At 36.1% G+C, this 20,236-nt stretch overlaps 1 protein-coding gene across 3 annotated transcripts in view; it reads left to right on the forward strand.

Moving 5' to 3' along the window:
* CCDC91 (coiled-coil domain containing 91) overlaps positions 1–20,236 on the forward strand; it is a 148,435-nt gene that overhangs the window by 91,850 nt on the left and 36,349 nt on the right. For 2 of the 3 annotated variants that reach the window (XM_065842937.2, XM_071816936.1), the window contains exons 9-11: positions 7,942–8,034; positions 8,215–8,283; positions 11,963–12,139. In XM_065842937.2, the coding sequence (XP_065699009.2) occupies positions 7,942–8,034; positions 8,215–8,283; positions 11,963–12,139 (339 nt within the window). The remainder of the gene's footprint in view (positions 1–7,941; positions 8,035–8,214; positions 8,284–11,962; positions 12,140–20,236) is intronic. The other variant, XM_071816941.1, reaches the window with a different exon arrangement.

Below are 20,236 nucleotides of genomic sequence, written 5' to 3' on the forward strand. Positions count from 1 at the left end.
TCCACTTGAAAGTAGCTCTTTAGTGTGATTTTTGCTTTCTACCTTCTGCTTATGTTTCAAGTATTTTTAAAATCTTCAATACTTGTTATTAATTTATATCAACTCAATATTAAACAACTAAGTTATATAGTATGATTTTTCTCAATTATTTTTTCTGTCAGCTATTGTTGGATTTTTTATTTTTTTTTTTTTACTCCCTTTTGCTATCTTCTGTTACTGAACCTTTTACTGTTTATATTGCTCATATTTTAGGAGCTCATTTCCTTTTATTTTTCTGATAGATGGAGCAATTCTGTGGAAACTATTACAGGCTGTGGAATGAATCAGATCACAAAAACAGAAGGGCTAATTAATACTTTTTTTTTCCTTCATATTTTTACTGAAGTTCCTTATCTCTGTATCCTTAGGACCTCAAAACCTGTGGGTTTTTGAGTAGTCTCTATTACTATGTACATTACTATGTACGCTTTCTGAGAAAAGCATTTGCATTATTAGGTTAGTTTGTATAGATTCTTTATTGATCGAACCAATGAAGCACATATGAAGCAAAATGTTTTTAAGCTTAGTTTCAGTCTCTGATGTGCCTCAATTTATGCAGTTTACATACTGCCTGTATAATGCTAAGTGGAACCGTGAATACGAGTATAGGCTTAGTTATTTTATTACCACTATTATAATTTTTCTTTATATTTTCATCATTTTGACTTTTCCGGTTGAATAATGTTTTGCTGATTCCTGAGCTTTCTTTTACAAAAGTTTTGCTGCCTTGTTGCCACTTGGACCTCGAACTGGCAAAAAGATACAGTTCAACCATGCAGTAATAAGTTATAATTTGAGGAAGTGGAAACATGTAACAGATGTTGGAATTCTTCTGACAGATTTTCCACCTTGTGCTGCCAAAGGCTCAGATACCACAGATAGTGAGGACAATGTAGGAAGCCAGTCCTGATTACCAAAGCTTGTCATTTGACATGGGCATAGCTTAGCAGTGGTGAAGAATGGTGCAGTATAAAAGAATATGCTGTTAAATATAGCTAGCCTTTCTACAGAGGCAGGAGACTATCACTAGTGGTTTAATTTCCTTAATTTGCCTTTTTCCTCAGGATAATATTTTGAATAGGATGCAGGAATGGACATATTTTGATAACATTACCAAATCATGATGCTGTAACTGTGTATTTTTGTTATGTCATCTTCCTTTCACATAGAGATGTTTCCCATGACCTGTGGTATTTCTTTCTACTGTTAGATTCATGCATCAGAGATAGAAATAAAAGTAGAACTTCGTGGGTTAAGAAGGTTTCTTGTTCAAATAGGTGAACAAACTTGAATTGGTGAATTCTTAAAAAGCCTAATCTAGTGGTTTATTATTCCTGCTGATGAAGAACTGAAACATTTGCTAAATGTTTCTGAAAACATTTTTTCCCAGATCTTGAGGGACAGGGGTTGTTCTAAGTCCGTATGTAATGAAGGTAGACAAAAATATAATTATATTGGAGACGAGAGATAAAGTCTTACTGTGCCTGTGTTTTTTCTGTTAAACTACTAACTACAGTGCCGTTTCATTAGACTAAAAAAAAATCAGTAGATTTTTATTACAAGAAAAAATGCTCATTCACTGAGGGTGAATTAGACATATTTATGTCTTAATATATTGTTTTCCAGAATTACGCCATTAAAACGAGCCTCCAAGTGTCATTTCATTACTGTGCGAAAATTGTTTCGTATGATGAGAGATCTGTGAATGTGTGAAATATCATTATTTTCCTACAGTGACACTACAAATAATGCAAGCTTTTTTTTTTTTTTTTTCTGTTTAGTATTGGGATATTCATAATAACTTTGATCTCTGATGTTGTTTGCAGTTTTGTTTTTGAATGATTATCTAATTGACTACTTTTACATAAGCTATGAACAGCAGCTAACATAATGAATTTATCCATACTGAGTTTGGTGATCTGTACAGGATGATTTACTCAATATTGTGAAGGAACCCATCTACAGAGACATAAATTGGGTGCCTATTAGTTCTAGCAAAAGAAATGCACCCTCGTTTGTTGATGAAATCTGGTACTCGTTTCCTTTTCAGTGAAATAGTACAGGGCCCAGGAGAAGCTATGTAAATGTTTTTTAAAAGCATTTCCCTTCATGCAAGATACCCCGTTTTCTTTTTGTCTATAAACTTGCAGTTTACGATTAGTAGAAATATGCAAGGAATTATAACAGTACTAAGTTAGAATTAGTTATTAATAGCTTTAATACAGCATTTTAGCTGTGAAATAGCTCATATCCTACATTATTTCATTCACTCCATAAATTATTGTAATATATACTATGCAATCCTTCAAAAGATGCTTACCTAAAAGAAAAATGTCACAATTCCTTAGAAATGAATTTAATATAAAAAAAGAACAAAAAATACTGACTAGTTGCTATTGTGATTAAATCTGTTTACAATGTCTTCTGTGACTCACATTCCAGGAAAAAAAGAAAGATTTTTTGGATTTCTTTTTTACAGGAATCAAGAAAAACCACAGGGCCTCTGTATTTATGTTTGAATCTACATCAAACGGTTTTCATTTGGAACCATTGCCTAGAGAACTTCTTGCAGGGAGAAAAACATTATAACCTATTTTTGAATGCCTTTTGTTTTCAATTGATTTTCAGAAGACTCTTCTTGACCCTCTCTTGCTGCTTTCCAGAGAGCAGGGTAGAAATACTAGTATGTATTTCCACTTTGGAATACCACTTTTCTAAAAAGTTTGATTTTTTTCTTTTATTGGAAAACACTTTCTTGTGTCTCATTGGACCATCATGTCCCACTACAATTTGCTCTTCAGAATTTTTACACATCAGAATTTTGCACTCTTAACCCTATACTCCCTGTCTACGGAATAAAAGGAAGCACATTATACCTTTGTCAGAAAGGGGGCTAGGTAAGGGTGTTGGGGTATAGAAATCAGTTAAACGAGTAATACATTGAAGAGATCTACTATTTGTTGTACCTAAGCTAAAGGTTTTTAGATCTGACTAAGTATCTCTGCGTAGCATTGTACTGTGTGTGCCTTATAGGTAACAATGTGAATGTGCAGCCTAGCAAACTTACACTTGCTGAAAACTTTCTTGCTGCACTGAAGTGGAGTTTTCACTGAGATTTATTTTGGCCTCACACTGGTTCATCCGCTTAGTTTCCAGTTCAGGACATTTCTTGTTATTACTATTCTTATTTTAAGATTATCTGTAGCCATGACTTTTCATCAATTTCCATTTTTGCACTTTAGTCCAGAGAGTCAGTAAGGTATATTTGTTTAATAACAGCTGGATAGTTGGATTCAAAGTCCCAACGTATTTAGAATTTTCTTACCTGCTTTTTCATTCTTGGATTACTGATTAATAAAGGAAATCCTCACTTCAACTACTGTTTAGAAACTTAATGGATACTGTCTTATAGTCTACACAGATCAGGTACTTTTTTCTAAACATAGGTTCCATAACTAGGTCTCCATCGTAATTTTCACAGGAAGTGAAGAAAGCGGAATAGATTATTTTTCATAGGACTGTTGGGTCTGATGAACTCATTAGCCTACTTACAGGAGGCTGATCACTCTTTCTCTGAGGCTTTTATTAGGTTTACTTGTTGAAGCATGGGCAATATCCTCTTGACAGGTACAATTACCAGGAGACCTCCAACTTTGACATCCAGATAAGCCTAAAAGAAAGTGGCCTCTACAGTGCTTGGGAGTAAAAATTCACTATATATATAGCTCAGGGTGGTGCCCTGAGTCTCAACACTTTTCCTTTATTCTTTTAATACTGTCTAACAGAGAGAGGAATATGTTCATAATACTTACCCATGGAAACTGGTAGGGCTGAAAGAGATTCATTCAACTCACGTACTTTCTATAAGTTTGATTTCTGTTGAGAAGGAGAGGGGCCTATGAGTTAACTTTGCTTAGCTGTAGGCTCAGCATATACGATCTTTAATTCGGCAGTAGTTAAGAGACCATTACTTTACTTCAACAAAAATCTGCAAGGCAAGTAAATGAGCCTAAAACATACTGTTATTTCCTGTTAGCTAAAAATACAGGAGTACTTGAAAGCTCTCAAATGAATAGGTGTTGAAGTGAAACAGTCACCTTTTATTTGTTTTTAACCTTCAACTCCCCTTAATAAATTCATCTGAAAGACCAGCTGAGGAAGAACTGAATGTGTATAAAGTTTATCGTGGCTATTCAGTACCAGAATCCTAAGTGATTCTGCATATGTCTAGAACTTCTACTTAGAAGGTATATGGATTATTTTGAAATCTGAAGTACCATGCTAGTTGCTCTAATTTAAAGACTAGTTCCAGTGGGGTTACAATAGATTGCTGTGTAGAGACGTTTAAACTAACAGCTTGGATTTCAATTCATACATTCGCTAATCAATTCCATTGCATTACTGCTTGTTTCAAAGTCTTACAGAATGCTGTCTTTATACAGAAATATCTAAAATTTTCTTGATCACTGACAGAAGAGAGCATGCACAGAAAGCTTTACTTTCCATAACTTGCCACATTTTCTGCTCAAGTGTTATGCATAACCTGGAAACCTGAATATGCCTTTGAAAGATCTGTGCTTCCGTGAAAAGGAATTCAGGTGACAAGGTGGTACATTCTTTTCTATGAAATGGATTACTAGTACCACTGAGTTTGCTTTACTTCATTTTAATAAGCACAGCTTCCAAGGAAATTCCATGTCTCCCTATGAGGGCTAATACTGTGGGGCACAGTACTGTGAAAAAAAAGAAAGAGTTCTTGATAAGTAATTAAATTGTTTATTAATTACATACAGAATGAAAGCTTTCATGCTTTTTGTTGTATCTATGCTAACTATGCAATATGGGCTTTGTAGACTCAAGACCTATTTCAGGGAGAAACAGTTCATGTTATTTTATTCTGCTTTGTCTAGTTCCAGTTAGTTATTTCTTTTTATATAATTTATGTAATTTAATAGCTGAAGATACATTTCTCTCGGAAAAAGAAAGCTATTTGGCCAAATAGAAATTCTGAAGCCAAATAAACAGTTCTTCATGGTATTTCTCTAGAACTAGTACAAGAGAATTTGCTGTACTGGGTTGTATGGACAGCTGTTGCAACATTTGTGATGATTTATGAACTTTTGAAAGTTCAGATATGAAGGTAACCATTTATGGAAGGATTATTCCACATGAATAAACATTTACATTACAATAGGAGGAGACATGCCAAACTATTCACAAGAGGCTTCCAATCTTGAAATTATAAATTTTACATTTTGATGAGAAATAGGGATACTATGTAATGTAAAAGAAGTTGCATTGAAATATGCCAGAAGTCATTAGCTTTTATTTTGAAAACATTCTAAATGTGCTCACAAACTGTTACCTCTAGTAGCTTGAAAAATAGGAACTGGTGTGTTTTTATACGCACATACAATTCTTAATACAGTTCTTAGTCAATTTCTGTGGATACCATATGACTTAAAATGTAATACCATCTAGATATTGTAATCTACCAAGGAAATAGGAGATCCTTAGCTCAATTAAAGTAATCATACTACAAATGGCAGTCACGGAAGTCTTCATATTTATGGTAATTGTTTACTAATTAGGTGACCTATTTTTTGTAGTTAAAGTGGCAAGCAAAAGCAGTATATAGCATTTTAATGATTTCCCTTTATGCTCCCACAAGAAGTCCTTGGAACTGATTGAATTTGACAGAAACGTGCAGGTGTTGTTAAACTCCTCATTGCTGTAACAACCAGCTGGACTAATACTTCCTTGTTTTGTATAAAGAGCTGATATCTGGATTTAGTTTTGAACTCTTCTTTGCAGTCAAGAAGATAGCTTTTCAGTTCAGAGCTGTATTAAAGATCAGAACTTTTCAAGTTCATTATGATAAAAATGTTTTGGTGCTCATATCCATGTTTTTCAGGGTTGTAGGTCTACCACAGCATTATGAAAAGTAAACTGCTGTGTAGTGATGTTAGGGTCACGTGGGAGGCTGCAGTCATGAACATATTCGATCTGCAGAGAGAACAGAAGTAATTTGTCTCCATTGGCCGTGTTCTACATTGTTTTAATGCAAATGTCTGCAAATGTTTTCTTATACAGATATGTAAAATGAAATTTCTAAAACTGCTCTGAAGTTTAAAGGCTGAAAATTGTAGTCCCATAGAGAATGTTGTAAAATATATCTGGTAGCTAGCCCATTATGGCAACTTTAAATATCCGTACACAGTCTTCATATCTAACCTAGAAATCTGATGGTCAAACTGGAATTAAATGCCTGCAAGTCTTACACTAGAAATTCTAATCTCACTGAACAAGTTGACTGCTATTCCATTGTAGATATTTTAAAGATAGAGGTGATTTTCTTTAATGAGCTCTCCTTATAAAGTCTCTCACTGATTCTTCACTGGAGCAAATAAAGTTTCAGTCTTTTAATTAACATTAGTAAACTCTGGCTTGTGGCCTATGTCTGATAAAATATTTGTCTTCTCTTGAGTCATTCTTCCAAATGAAAGTGAAGGTTTGTAGTCTCTGCAGTCAGGCAAGTGAAGAGTCAGGGAGATCATTTAACTAATAAAATCCATTTATTGTTTCACCTTTGAGTTGCCAGGGAAAAAAAAAAATCTGTAAGTGCCCTAATAATTAAAGGTAATGTCTGAAAATACAGAGTCCACAAGAAAAGTTAATTACACATAATTAAGTATAACCATGATGTGAGTTTCACCTCTCCTTCCACAGGTGTTTTCCATTAGAATATGTCTGCTCCATTCAGACCTATTTTAAGTAAATTCATAAGGAAATGCCTCTTTACATGTTTATCCTGGAAGGGCAGATAGGTGTTTTATTTTATAAAGCAGTCTAGAAGCTTTCTATTCTATTCTTCAATGAAAAAATATTTTTCAGAACATAGTATTGCAGTTTGGTAATGTATTTCTAGCTGCCATTAGAGACACTTAGAATTAAAACATAATAAAATTCATGACACAGAAATGACTGTTTCTTAGAAGTGCTGGTGAAAGGGTTATTTGCTTGCATAAGTGTTTGTGTAAAGATTTTATGTTCATTATATATGCTTTTATTAACATAAAACTCTACTGTTACAGTTTCCTTCAGATGATCTTGTAAAATATTATGTATCGATACTGTAAGATTATAATATATCATCTCTTAAATAACATGTAAAAAAGTGTACCAATTTGCTAGCAATTATCTCATGACAAATACCCAACATCAATAATTTCCAGTAATAATTTCTGGTTTTGGAAAACAGCTTAGCTCTTACGGACAAATACCACATCTTTCAAATGTTTTAATTGGTTTAATGAAAAATAGATAAATGGGTTGTGATTAAGAACAGTAACAGAATACTTGGTCACTTTATTTCAGTGTTCATTTTATCCCTGAAAACTGTTTCAGATTACACAAGAATTAAAAGACACCAGCATTCTCTTTTGCTCTCATTTCCTGGCTTTCAAAGCTCATGGTATCACAAATGGTTGAAAAAATACATTCCCCTTCTGTCCTCTGTATGTATAACTGAAAGGTAGTATGGGCATAATTTAAGTTTTGCAGCTGTTTAAATGCAGTGTTTAAAGTGTGATGTTGTTTAGACCATCCTTGTAAATTTTATAAGTGTTGCTTTTATATAGTGATTTTTTGTCAGCAGATTTCCCAATGCTCTTCAGACTCAGAGGAAAAAATAGATAATCAGGAAACTAAACATTTCTATTATTGTAATTTTTTTTCCATGACATGAAGTCAGTTAAAGGAGTACTGTATATGTCATTTAGCTGAATCTATGTTTTAAGTCATTTTGTAAGGAACTGACAAACTTAAGTGTCTTGGATGAGTTCTTTTTGTCTCTTTTACTAGCAGATTGTGGTTACAATAATGTATGTTTTCTCCCAATAGCATCAGCGACTTCTTGACATTTTGGAAGCAGAGAAGAAGGTGTTATCAGAGAAGATCGAAGAAGCTTTGATGCAGCAGTCACAAAAACACAAGGTATTGCCATTATTTACCAAAAAAAAAGAGGCCTGATCTGTACCTTGGAGTACACTGGGAATGATCCCATCGTAATCATTGACGGGAAGAGGAAGCTTCCTCAAGCACTCTGACTGTTTGAATGGTTTTTAGCTATTCCTCTATTGTGTATTGCAGCTTAATTTTTCATAACATTTACAGGAAGTGCTTGACAAATGTTTGGATGAAGAAAGACAAAGAAGTAAGGAGGCTGTGGCAGCTGCTGCAAAGGTATCACTTGTTGAGTAGTAGACATGCAATGTAGATTCCATGTGTGTCATTACAAATGCCAAGTTCAGCAACTCATTCTTATTTCATAACTAAATTTGTCAAACTCTGTGTTCTCATCTGTGGTTAAAGGAAGCTATTTCTATAAATCATGCACATATCTGCTATATCCTATGCCTTAATACAGACAGTAACTTGCTTCTAAGTCACAATATAGCACTTCAGTTGTTCGTGTTACCTAACCAACCATGGTTTCATGGTTGTTCACTGAGCAATATCAATACATTTTTATTTGAAGAGCTAGATAACAGAGTTTACTGATGATCCTAATAAGACAATTAGCATTGTGTCATATTTAACTTTCATTAAATATGGTCATTTTCAATGAGGATAGAACTATTTTATAAATCGTATTAAAATTTGTACATTTTAACAGGTTTTCAATTATGAAAGTCAATGTTTGACTAAAAGTGAGTATACACTTTTAAAAATACAATTTCTTCAGTCTACTTGATTATTAAGTGCATTGGAGTGAGGACAATAATTTTGTAAATGTTAAGCTGTTATTCATTTCTAATCCTAATGTAGAATCCAGTACAAAATTTCAGTTGCATGTAATGATCTGGGAAAACTAGTGATGTATACGACCTCACACAATTGGTTAGGCTATATTTTAATTTCCTGTATATCTTCCTATGTAGTATGTGAACACAAGCTAAGCACTTCTCTGAGTAACATTCAGTAACACAAGAAACATCTGTTATAGAGTTGATATCCAGGGGAAAACATGTGTATGATAAAATAATTTAATGTATAAATAAAAAAATTAAGTCCCAATGAATTACAAGAAACAACTTTATTTATAAGTGTAGGTCTTTGAGGAACTTAGTATTTTTGCCATTTATAACTTCATTTGATCAGTTTCATAATCACCACCAAAGGGCATTGGAATGACCTGTAAGCTTAAGAAAACTGATGGGTGTCTGAGTGTGATTTGTCAGTCCGTGTTTGTTTATTTTGAACTTCAGCCTGCCATTATTTGTCTGTAGTTATTATGCAATGATTGTCTTACTGATAAATATATTTGTGTGGCTTAGCACATATAGAGCTGTCCTTGTTACTTCAAATTCAGTATGTATCTTCTGACGATTTCATGTAATGGTTGACTATAAACACAGAATGACTGCAATTGGAAGGGACGTCTGGAGATCATCTTGTCCAACCCACCTGCTAAAGCACGTTCACCCAGAGCAGATCGCACAGGAATGTGTCCAGGCAGGTTTTGAATGTCTCCAGAGAAGGAGGCTCCACAACCTCTCTGGCAGCCTGTTCCAGTGCCCTGGCACCCTCAAAGTAAAGAAGTTTCTCCTCATATTCAGATGGAACCTCCTATGCTTCAGTTTGTGCCTGTTGCCCCTCATCCTGTTGTTGGGCACTACTGAAAAGAGTCTGGTCCCATCCTCTTGACACCCACCCTGGAGATATTTGTAAGCATAAATAAGATCCACCCTCTTTTTCAGGCTGAACAGATGCATCTCTCTCAGTCTTTCCTCATAAAAAGGTACTCCAGGTCTCTGACCGTCTTTGTAGCCCTCTGCTGGACTCTATCCAGTAATTCCTTGTCCTTCTTAAACTGTGGAGCCCAGAACTGGACTCAGTACTCCAGATGTGGCCTCACTAGGGCAGAATAGAGGGGGAGGATAAGCTCCCTCAACCTGCTGGTCACACTTTTACTAATGAACCCCAGGATACAATTGACCTTCTTGGCCACAAGGACACATTACTGACTCATGGTCAACCTGTTGTCCACCAAGACTCCCAGGTTCTTCTCTGCAAAGCTGTTTTCCAGCAGGTCAACCCCCAACCTGTACTGGTGCCTGGGGTTATTCCTTCCCAGGTGCAGGACCCTACACTTGCCCTTGCTGAACTTCATCAGGTTCTTCTGTGCCCAGTCCTCCAGCCTGTCAAGATCACCCTGAATGGCAGCACAGCCTTCTGGTGTATGAACCCTTCCTCCCAGTTTTGTGTCATCAGCATCCAGGTCATTGATGAGCAGGTTGAACAAGACTGGAAATATTGGGAAAAATCCCTATGAAACAGTACGTCTTTATACAATACATAGCTAAGGATCTTTGGGAGGGAAGGTGCATTTCTTTTAAGTATGTATTGGCTACTTTGCCACAGAAAGTGCTCAAACTGTTTTTGGACTTGAGATACTTGTAGGAAAGAACAGAAATGTCTCATACTTGGGAATACCAAGCAGTGTAGAGAGGCCTATGGTGTACCTACTCTTTACATGGTTTCTGCTGCATGTTTTACCTGTTGGCATTAAGCAATCTAGGTGGGTATTAAGATCCTTGCTTGTGACTTTGTTTTTCTTTCTGTAACTACAAAGTTGTTGTTGAGTGATACTACCTGCTTGGTAGCACCTAAAGATAAATTTAAGCTCATAGTAAACTCAGAAGTAAAAATATTCACATCCCATATCTTGTCAGTTCAGTGTGATGAGTGACCATAGCTGGAAACCAGGTGTCCACCAAAGCTGCTCTTTTGCTTCTCAGCTGGACAGGGGAGAGAAAATATAACAAAAAAGCTCATATCTTGAGATAAGAACAGGGAGAGATCACTCACCAATTACAGTCACGGGCAAAGCAGACTTGACTTCAGGAAAATTAATTTAATTTATTACCAATCAAATCACAGTAGGATAATGAGAAAATAAATAAATCATAAGACAACTTCCCTCCACCCCTCACTTCTTCCTTGGGCTTGACTTTACTCACAATTTCTCTACTTCCTCCCCCTCAACAGCTCAGGTGGATGGGGAATGGGGGTCGCGGTCAGTTCATCACACATCTCTGCAGCTCCTTCCTCCTCAGGTGGAGGACTCATCACATTCTTCCCCTGCTCCAGTGTGGTGTCCATCCTACGCAAGACAGTTGTCCATGAACTTCTCCAACATGGATCCTTCCTGCAGTTCTTCAGGAACTCCTCCAGTGTGTGTCCCTTCCACAGGGTGCAGTCCTTCAGTAATCCAACAGGGTCACAAGTCCTGCCAGCAAAACTGCTGCAGCCTGGGCTTCTCTCTCCATGGGGCCACAGGTGCTGCCGGGAGCCTGCTCCAGTGTGGCCTTCCCATGGGGTCACAGCCTCATTTGGGCATCCACCAGCTTTGGCATGGGATCCTCCATGGGCTGCAGGTGGAGATCTGCTCCAGCGTGGATCTCCATGGACTGCAGAGGACAGCCGGCCTCACCATTGGTCTGCACCACAGGCTGCAGGGCAATCTCTGCTCTGGGCCTGGAGCATCTCCTGCCCCTCCTTCTTCACAGACCTTGGTGTCTACAGAGTTGTGTCTCTCACATATTCTCACTCCTCTCTCCCAGCTGCTGTTGTGCAGTTTTTATCCCCTTCTTAACTATATTTTCCCAGAGGTGCTACCACCGTCATTGATGGGCTTGGCCTTGGCCACGAGCAGGTCTGTCTTGGAGCTGGCTGGCATTGGCTCTGTCAGAAATGGGCCAAGCTTCTAGCAGCTTCTCACAGAAGCCAACCCCACTTCCAAAACTTTACGGCGCAGACCCACTATACTCATAGATCTCATTAGAAGTAGTAATGTACATAAATTAGGCACCCATGTTGGACATTTTGGTAATTTATTTGTGCTTGATTTGTTTCAAAGGCTGAAAAAGAAGTAGTGCAAGAGGCTGTTCTAAAAGCAGTAGAGGAGGAGAGGAGAAATATGGAGAAGATTCATGCAGAAGAAAGAAAAATGTGGGAAGCAGAACGTGACAGACAGAAAGAGAAGATTGTCCAGGCTGTTTGGGAAACCATGCAAGAGCAAAGAAAGCTTAATCAAGTCAGTATTATTTTACCCTTTCATGGACCTGTTTTGTGCATTTTTTGTTTCTTCATAATGTTGTGGTAGATTTTCTTGTGACATCTATCATTCATCACTGCACCAAGCTGATATTCGCAATGCACAGCAATCTTATTAGTTTATCTTCGTCTAGACTGTATGTATGGAGGGAAGCTGGCACATTCAGAACAAAATTTCTGCGACCTTTACAGATACGTATATTGAGATGAGATGACTCCTGTCGTGTAACTGCCCGTTTTTGTCCACTGACTTCAAAGGGAGCTCAAGATGACTAGCTCAGATACTGGCATTTATGTTGTAGACAGTTTTAATGACTTTTTCTTTTTTATACTCATGAAAAAAGATGTTACATTTGCTCCTTATTCTGCTGGAATTCCATTATACCTCTTAGTAAAAAGAAGTAAAAAAATACAGAATAGGTACAAAATAAAGAGGGGTTTATAAAAACTGGAAACCTAAACCAGTAATGAACCAGAAACATTTCTAGAGTTACTTTTTAGAAAAGTGCTTCTATAAGGATAATTGCACATTACTTAACATAATCTGAGAGGGACATTCCCAACATTACTTTTAACAATTGTGGTAATTGCAAATTAAATATGTTATAATAGCAGTTAAATTACTCTTCCAAAAGCTGGATTTTTTAGTCACCAATGCTGAAAATATCTGGGGGAACAGCTTGTAAATTCACTGATTTCTTGGTGGCGTACTTGAATGTTATAGTTGAAAGAATTTTAGACAAGGTATGTTTCATTTTGGTTTAGGAATTTAACATTACTATATTTTTCTATGTCCTGAATAACAACAAATAAAAAAGATCTTTAGAATTTTAAGTATAATAGAAATAAAATAGCATATCACAGAAGTTTAAAAATCAAGTAATTGGAAACAGACCTCATTTCCCTTTCCAGTGTTAAACAGAATTACTAACCTCATACCTAATCAACTACACAAAAAGTTGGGGTTTGATGCAAAGCCATTATTATACTCTATGTGGCTTACATGTCTAGTGCAAATAGAATGATTTTACTTTGTATATAGCTTTTTACTGCTTTTGAATGTAAAGGTATCGAGTGGTAAAATGTCGGTTTTGAAGACTGTAATTTTACTATACTGGTACCCCTTCAGGCACTCAAACTCTACTTTACAACAAAAAAATAAACAGCTGACTTCAATGCTAAATTCAAGCTGAGAAGAAATGCTCAGGATTTAATTAGATTCAAATCACTTAGAATATACAGAATGAGAATCGGTACCAGTGGTGTAAAGGATCTGTTAATAGAAAGGAGAACAACGAAGTAGTTCTTTACTACAGCAAAGAAAGAGAGATTATTTTATAACCTGTGGAACGTGGAGATACTAATAAGAAGATGATCACATTAATTAAGTTTGAGTTCTGATGAATCCTGAAGATTTTTGGTGAAGCAGTCCCGTAGCTGCATGTATGAGTTTGGCCAAGGTGCTATATTTACAGATTTGGGGACCATGTAAAATGTCCAAGAGGTGGGCGTGGCATGGATTGAGTTGATGTAGTGAGTCAGAGTAGGTTTACTTACCCTGTAAAGTGTTCTGCCAGAGTTTCTTGTTGTTGTTGATACTGTCTTTGAAGTTGTCACAGACAACTGTAATAGTTTAATATTGATGGATGTATTCTTTCAGACAGTCTTAAATATACTGAGATGTTAGTGCTTTTCTGAGGAAGAAATTCAGGCCTTTCAAAAGGACAGGTTTTTCAGCTCAACCTACTAGTTGATCAAGTAGTTGATAGTATTTGAGTATCTAGTGGTGTACTTGCTGCGATGGTGAATAGCACTGAGGCATTGCAGGGTGTTGTGATTAATTCTCCTGCAAATATCTTGCTCTTGAAGTCTTCAGGTAGTGTTAGTTAATTCCATCTTTTTTTAATACTGAATAGTTCTGACATCTTTGATAGTAATAAGAATAATTTATCTTATTCAGTTATAAGATATGATGATTTCTCACTTGAGTTAGTTTTATTTTTCAAATACTTAATCTATTTTCGGTTGAGGAAAATGCAGATTTTTCTTAAGATTTCCGAAATGAGCTCACATAAAGGTATAGCATATTTGAAGTTACACTCTTTATCCTCTTACTCTAACAAGTACAATTCTTTAGGGAAGATGGACTTTCATGTAGAAATTTGTTTCTTGCAAAAACTTTCACTTGTTATCTCTGCCGAGAACTTGCCTGCCTCCTTTATGCCATTATGATTATAAACATATGACAACTACTAAAATTCTCTGACAACAAAAGTCCTGCAGAGCTAATCTGCCAACTGATATAATGCCTATATATGGTGTCAGATGTGACTTTGGTTTAGCAATGAAAAGCACTTGGGAATTGTTGTGGTTTAACTTGAGCTAGCAATAGAACCGTGATAGCCGCTCACTCACCGCCTCTCTCACCACCCCAACAGGGGAGAGAATCAAAAGGGAAGGGAGAAACTTGGATTGAGATAAACACATTTTACTAAAATAACAAAATACTAATATACTACTAGTAAATATATATAAAAAATAGAAATAAAAGATGCTCAAGGCAATTCCTCGCGAACGCACTGAGAAACCAGTCCCAGGAAAATGGCACCTGGTCCCAGCAGCTGATCCCAGACAAAGAAAAGAGGAAAAGAGGCGGAAAAGCCCAGAGGCCTCTGCAAAATGGCAAAAGGCTGGACTAAACGTCCCAACTGAAACTCTCCCAGCTCTGACAAAAAAGAGCGAAGAGAAGAGAGAGAGACAGAGAGATCAGAAGAGCCAGCTGGACGGTGCCAACTCTCCTTAAATAATTAACATGACGCTAATGGGATGGAATACTCTTATTGATCAGTCTGGGTGTCAGTCAAGCTCTGGCCCATCTCTGCCCCAACTTCCTCGCTGCCTCACACCTGTGGGCAGGGCACTCAGAATGTCCTTGGCACTCAGGCCAGAGCAATTAAGAACAACTCTGTGCTGGGATGTTATCTCTTGTTCTCAAACTAAGTCCAAATAATGAGAGTGCTAGGCTATGAAAAAGAAAGGTTTCTAACTGCACGAAGAGGATTAACCCATTTTTCAGTCAAACCAGCACAGGATTACAGGCACTTTGTGTGTGGACATGATTTTTTCTGCAGAGCTTTCCGCTCAGATTTGCTTTTTATTTGTGTTATTTTACTGTAAGGTTTCCCTTTCAAGAGCTGTAACTGCACTGTTGACTTTCTTGCAGTTATTATTTAGACAACATAGTCTGTCAAGTCAGCTCTGTAATGGCCAAAAGTAAAACATAGAGTCTAACATTTTAGACAATGAAATTGTGTAAAATTGTGGCTGTGTAACGCTTGTCTCATTTAGTTATTTATTCTGTGCTGTATAATTCTTTATGCTTCCTGCTTCAAAATTGTCACCAGATACTATTATTATGTTTAAGTAATGAAACAACTGAGTGTAGCTGAATGTAAGTGAACATGTGAAATAATCTTTTGGTATCTGACATATAAAAAGAGCAGTACTATTGTTTCAAGAAAGAGAGCTTGCTTTCAGACTAAGGCATGATTTTGGAACATAATACTAGGAAAGAGAAGCCTGACTTGTTTTTAACAAAATCTCTCTTCTCTTACTTTATCTTCTTCAATTTCTCACCAGAGGAAATAATCCATGTGTGAGAAAGAAAATATAGTTTTATATTTACTTCTCTTTTTTTTAGTTTTGTATCACACTAGTAATTGTTATAGAAACCTAGATTAAAGTTCAATTTTATTCTGTTGTAAATTAATTTGAAGAGATGTGCTTTGCTGATTTGAGCTAAAGCAAATAAATTAAGCATAGTATTAATGAGAAGGAATTTTCTTTCACCAATAGTGCAAGTCTGCAAAATGAAAGATCAGAAAGTGTTGGTGTAGTCTTCTGCAAATAGGTGAGGCAGAATGGCTTCTGGTCATGGCACCTGTAAGTAACTCTAGGAATAATTCATGGAAAAATTTGAAGACATTCAAAATTTTATAATTTTCTTCGAGGTACTAACCCACTTTATAAGCTATGTGGTTTAAATATATTTTGGTACAGTTGAATAATAACAAACCAGAAATTGAGACCCCAAATTTGACAGCCAAACAGGACCTCAAGAGAATTGTGTTAGTAGAAATTGGGGTACAGTGTCATTAAACACCGAGAATCATAACCAAGAACCTACAATCCTGGCCTTAAGAAAAAAAAAATCTGCCAAATGGATGTAAATTAAGAACAGAGAAGATGCACATCAATGTAAACCACCAAAAAATAAAACTAGATGAACCATTAGGGAAAAAGACATTGTCATATGCATGGCGCAAGTGTTGATAAACTAGATGGGAAAGATATATTTCAAAATCTGCAGCACCATGTGTATATGTATGTCGAGGGTTTTGATTGCATGGTGACAATAAAACCGTGGCAGATGTACTGTTAACCCCCTCTCCCCCTTCCCACTAAGGATAGGCGATCGGGAGGGAAAGAAGGACAGAGAGGAGAGAGTTGGAAAAATTAAAAATGTTTTACTAATACTACTAATAAGAATAGAGAAAATAATACAAAATATCCAAAACCAATCGTGAAAGTCTCAGCAACTGCAGAGCTGGCACCCAAAGTCCCGGATTGGACTCTGCAGCCAACCGGAGCTGGATCCAGTCTGTCACTAGGCCTCGCAGAGATGACTAGCAAGGTCCTCTCCTAATGTTGGCCATAAGCAAAAGGGACGAGATCCTCGTGATCTCCCACTTTTATACAAAATATTCATGTGAATGGGATGTTATACGCCGTTGGTCAGTTTCTTGTTCACCTGTTTCTCATTGCCTTTCTTTGTTATCATAACTGCACACTCCATTGCTATGTTTACCGAAACGTGTATCTGGTTCTCCAGGAAAAAGTAGCTAATATAAAGGCTTTAGCTGAAAGGCAAATTAACTAAAAGAGAAACTTGTTTTTAACAAAACCAGGACAATGTAAAACATTTAAATTATAAAAATGAGGGAAAATAAATTTCTGTGTCATAATTGTTCAAATTTGTTGGCTTCTGCTTTGCCTTCTAGACCAGAAAATAAGTTTAGGAGTTTTGATTCTTTGTTTTAAAGGAAGAATTTACTATTCAGTAATTTATAAAAATAAAGGTGTTTTTTTTTTTTTTTTTTTTTTTTTTTACCAGTTTTAAATGCAGGCATTAGAAGAACCTTGTAGCAATTGGAAAAAAAAAAAAAGTTAAAGTATACTAGTTAACATTTCTTCAGTCAGGAAACTTTAGCATAAGAACAATAAAGCTTTGAAGATCACAGTTCTGCTGAATCCTGTGGTGAGATTTCCCTTCATCTTCTAAATAATTTGTTTGAAAGAAGAAAAAATGAATGTTTACTGTGCAAAGTATACATATATTTTTGTAGACTTTTGTTGTCATTGTGAAGTGTCTGGGAAGAAGAGCCATAGTGGATGCAAATCTGCTTTATGCAGAATAGGTTCCCTGGAAAGTTAGTAGATGCCCAATCCCTGGAGACATTTAAAGCCAGGCTGGACGGGGCTCTGAGCAACCTGGTCTAGTTGAAGATGTCCCTGCTCATTGCAGGGGAGTTGGACTAGATGACCTTTGAAGGTCCCTTCCAACCTAGACTATTCTATGATTCGGTGATTTCTTCTACTTGTTGGATATTCATGCTTGACAAAACTTTGTCCTAAAAAAATGTATGCCCTCAGTCAGGTAGATGTTGAGTTTTTAGATAAGAAGATGCTACATCTATGTAAGATTTTATTAATTGCCAGAGAAAAATCTGGGGACTTCAGGACTGTTCAGTAAATAACTCATGATTAATATAAAATATTTTGCTACCAAATATGAAAGAGCAGAATAGAGGTAAACTTACAGTGAAAGTCAGAACTAAGGCATACTGAGTTAATGTTTTGACTTGATGGAGCAATCTTGACATACCCCCTTCTTTTTTTTAAGAAATTAAATGATTAAAGTAACATGAATGTCAAATGTGTTTTCACTAAAGCTTTGATTGTTCCAGTGACTTGGGGGTCTTATAGACGTGGGATTTTTAATTAAATTGAAGATATTATTTTTGAAGCCTTATAATTCTGAAGGGATAGATGAGACATGTTACATCACCAAGGAAATGGCAGAAATTTTTCTAGAGCACTGTCTCCAGAGGCCATAAGGTATTAGAAGTTCAAAAGACTTTCCTATTGGTCAAAACTGGCAGCATCTTCAGGTTTTATGTGCGTGTTATCTAGGTAGTTATTGCTTTTCTAAAAGAGATTTTTTTATTCAGAAGAGGATTCGTAGTTTTTAGGGTTGGCTTGCATTTTAAATCAGAGAGAATAAGTTCTTCTTGAAAGATGTGCAGAGTCTTTTGATTAAAGATAAAATTAATTTGTGCAGTAATGTCATGATCCTTTTACAACACATTGAAAAGTCATTAAAGATGAGGAACTTGTATATGCAGCAGGCTATTTGTAGCCTGGCATGTCTCCAATATTTTTTTCCTCCATTTTTGAGACATTGTTTGGCATTTTTCACAGTGGCAACTTCCCTACAAGGAGACTTTAATATGTCTGGTAGTTGTCAGTGTTAAGAGGAATGCTTGGTGAAAGCCTTCCACTAGAAGATTTTTTTCTAGAGCAGTTATTTGAATAAAGAAATGGTTGCCCTCTAGATAAGGAGAAACTATATCAGGTAATTTGACTGAAGCAGATTTTTCCCTAGAATTCAAAGCTGCAGTGAAGCTCCTGAGATACAACTATAAGCTTCAGTGAAAAAACAACGGACAAAGCTCTCCATTGTCATCGTCTTTCTGCTTATTTTTGCTCTTTGAAGGAACTGAAATCAAAAAATTCTTTGGGAATATAGGGTTATGATATCCATACAATTTTGGATAAAATAGAAGGATGATACATTGTATTTATAATTAGTGGGCAATGCAGACTAGCTGTAGCAATAGCTGCCATAGCTATAATGATATGCACGAAGCTCTCTGCTTGATAGTTGTTATCATTTTACAAAGCTATATACTCAGTTACATAAATGAGGTGAACTAGAGGGGAGACAGAGTACCAAAGAAGATAAAGGTAATTTATACACCACATTTTTTGTTTTAAAGAAACTTCATTAAAAGTCAAATAAAAAGCAGGCAGCTGCAGGGTGAGCCCTGGAAATTTAGGTCCGTGTCATATTTGAAATGAATAACTCTCCTAAAGCACTCAGAGCAAAGAATCACCCTTGTCATTTCCTGAAGTCTTAAATTTGAAATACTGTGTATAATCTACTGCACTTTACCCTAATTCTCAAGGGAAAAAGACCAAGTTCATCATTGCCATAATCCACACAGCAGATACATTAGGGGCTCAAGTGTTCTGAAGGCTGCAAAGAATTAGGAAAAAAAAAAAAGACCTTAATTTATTAAAAGAACTAACATAAACTCTGCTTCCTCTTGGACATGAGCAAAAGCACTAAGGCAAAATGATCTTACCAATGGGAAAGTATTTCAGGAAAATGGAGGCTGCAGTGTTTCATTCAGCCAAGCCACAACTGAGATATACTGAGATATACAAAGAACACATATTTTTGCAAGAAAAGTTGACTAAAAGGCTTATGGGGAAAAAAAAAAAAAAAGGTGAACTTCCCAATAGTCTTTGCTGGGGTAATCTCTGAGCATTCAAGGCAACTGGGTATGTTCACACTCCTGAGGGTTCATGTGGTCATGTTCTTTGTAGAACAATAAATTTGTAATTTATTATCTTGGAATGTATTAATATAGTTTTACTGGCAAACATCTAAATAGCTGAAAAAAATATTTTTCTGTACTGTTTGGGCTTTAATGTACATTAAATGTTTTTTTACAAATAGCAGTATATGACATTGCTTGGAAGGTGAAAGCAAAATATCTGGAACACATGGTGCTTAATCACAAAACCGGAATGGCTACTTAGCTATTACATTATTAAAATTTTTTTAATGTTCATGCTCATTCATATTTGAGGGAGTGTATTTGTTGATAGTTTTGGCAAGCCTGAATCAATTTTGTGTTGAATATCTAAAGGAATTCCGCACCCAGTCATA

The sequence above is a fragment of the Patagioenas fasciata genome, chromosome 1 (genome assembly GCF_037038585.1).
Source record: "Patagioenas fasciata isolate bPatFas1 chromosome 1, bPatFas1.hap1, whole genome shotgun sequence".
Lineage (NCBI taxonomy): Eukaryota > Metazoa > Chordata > Aves > Columbiformes > Columbidae > Patagioenas > Patagioenas fasciata.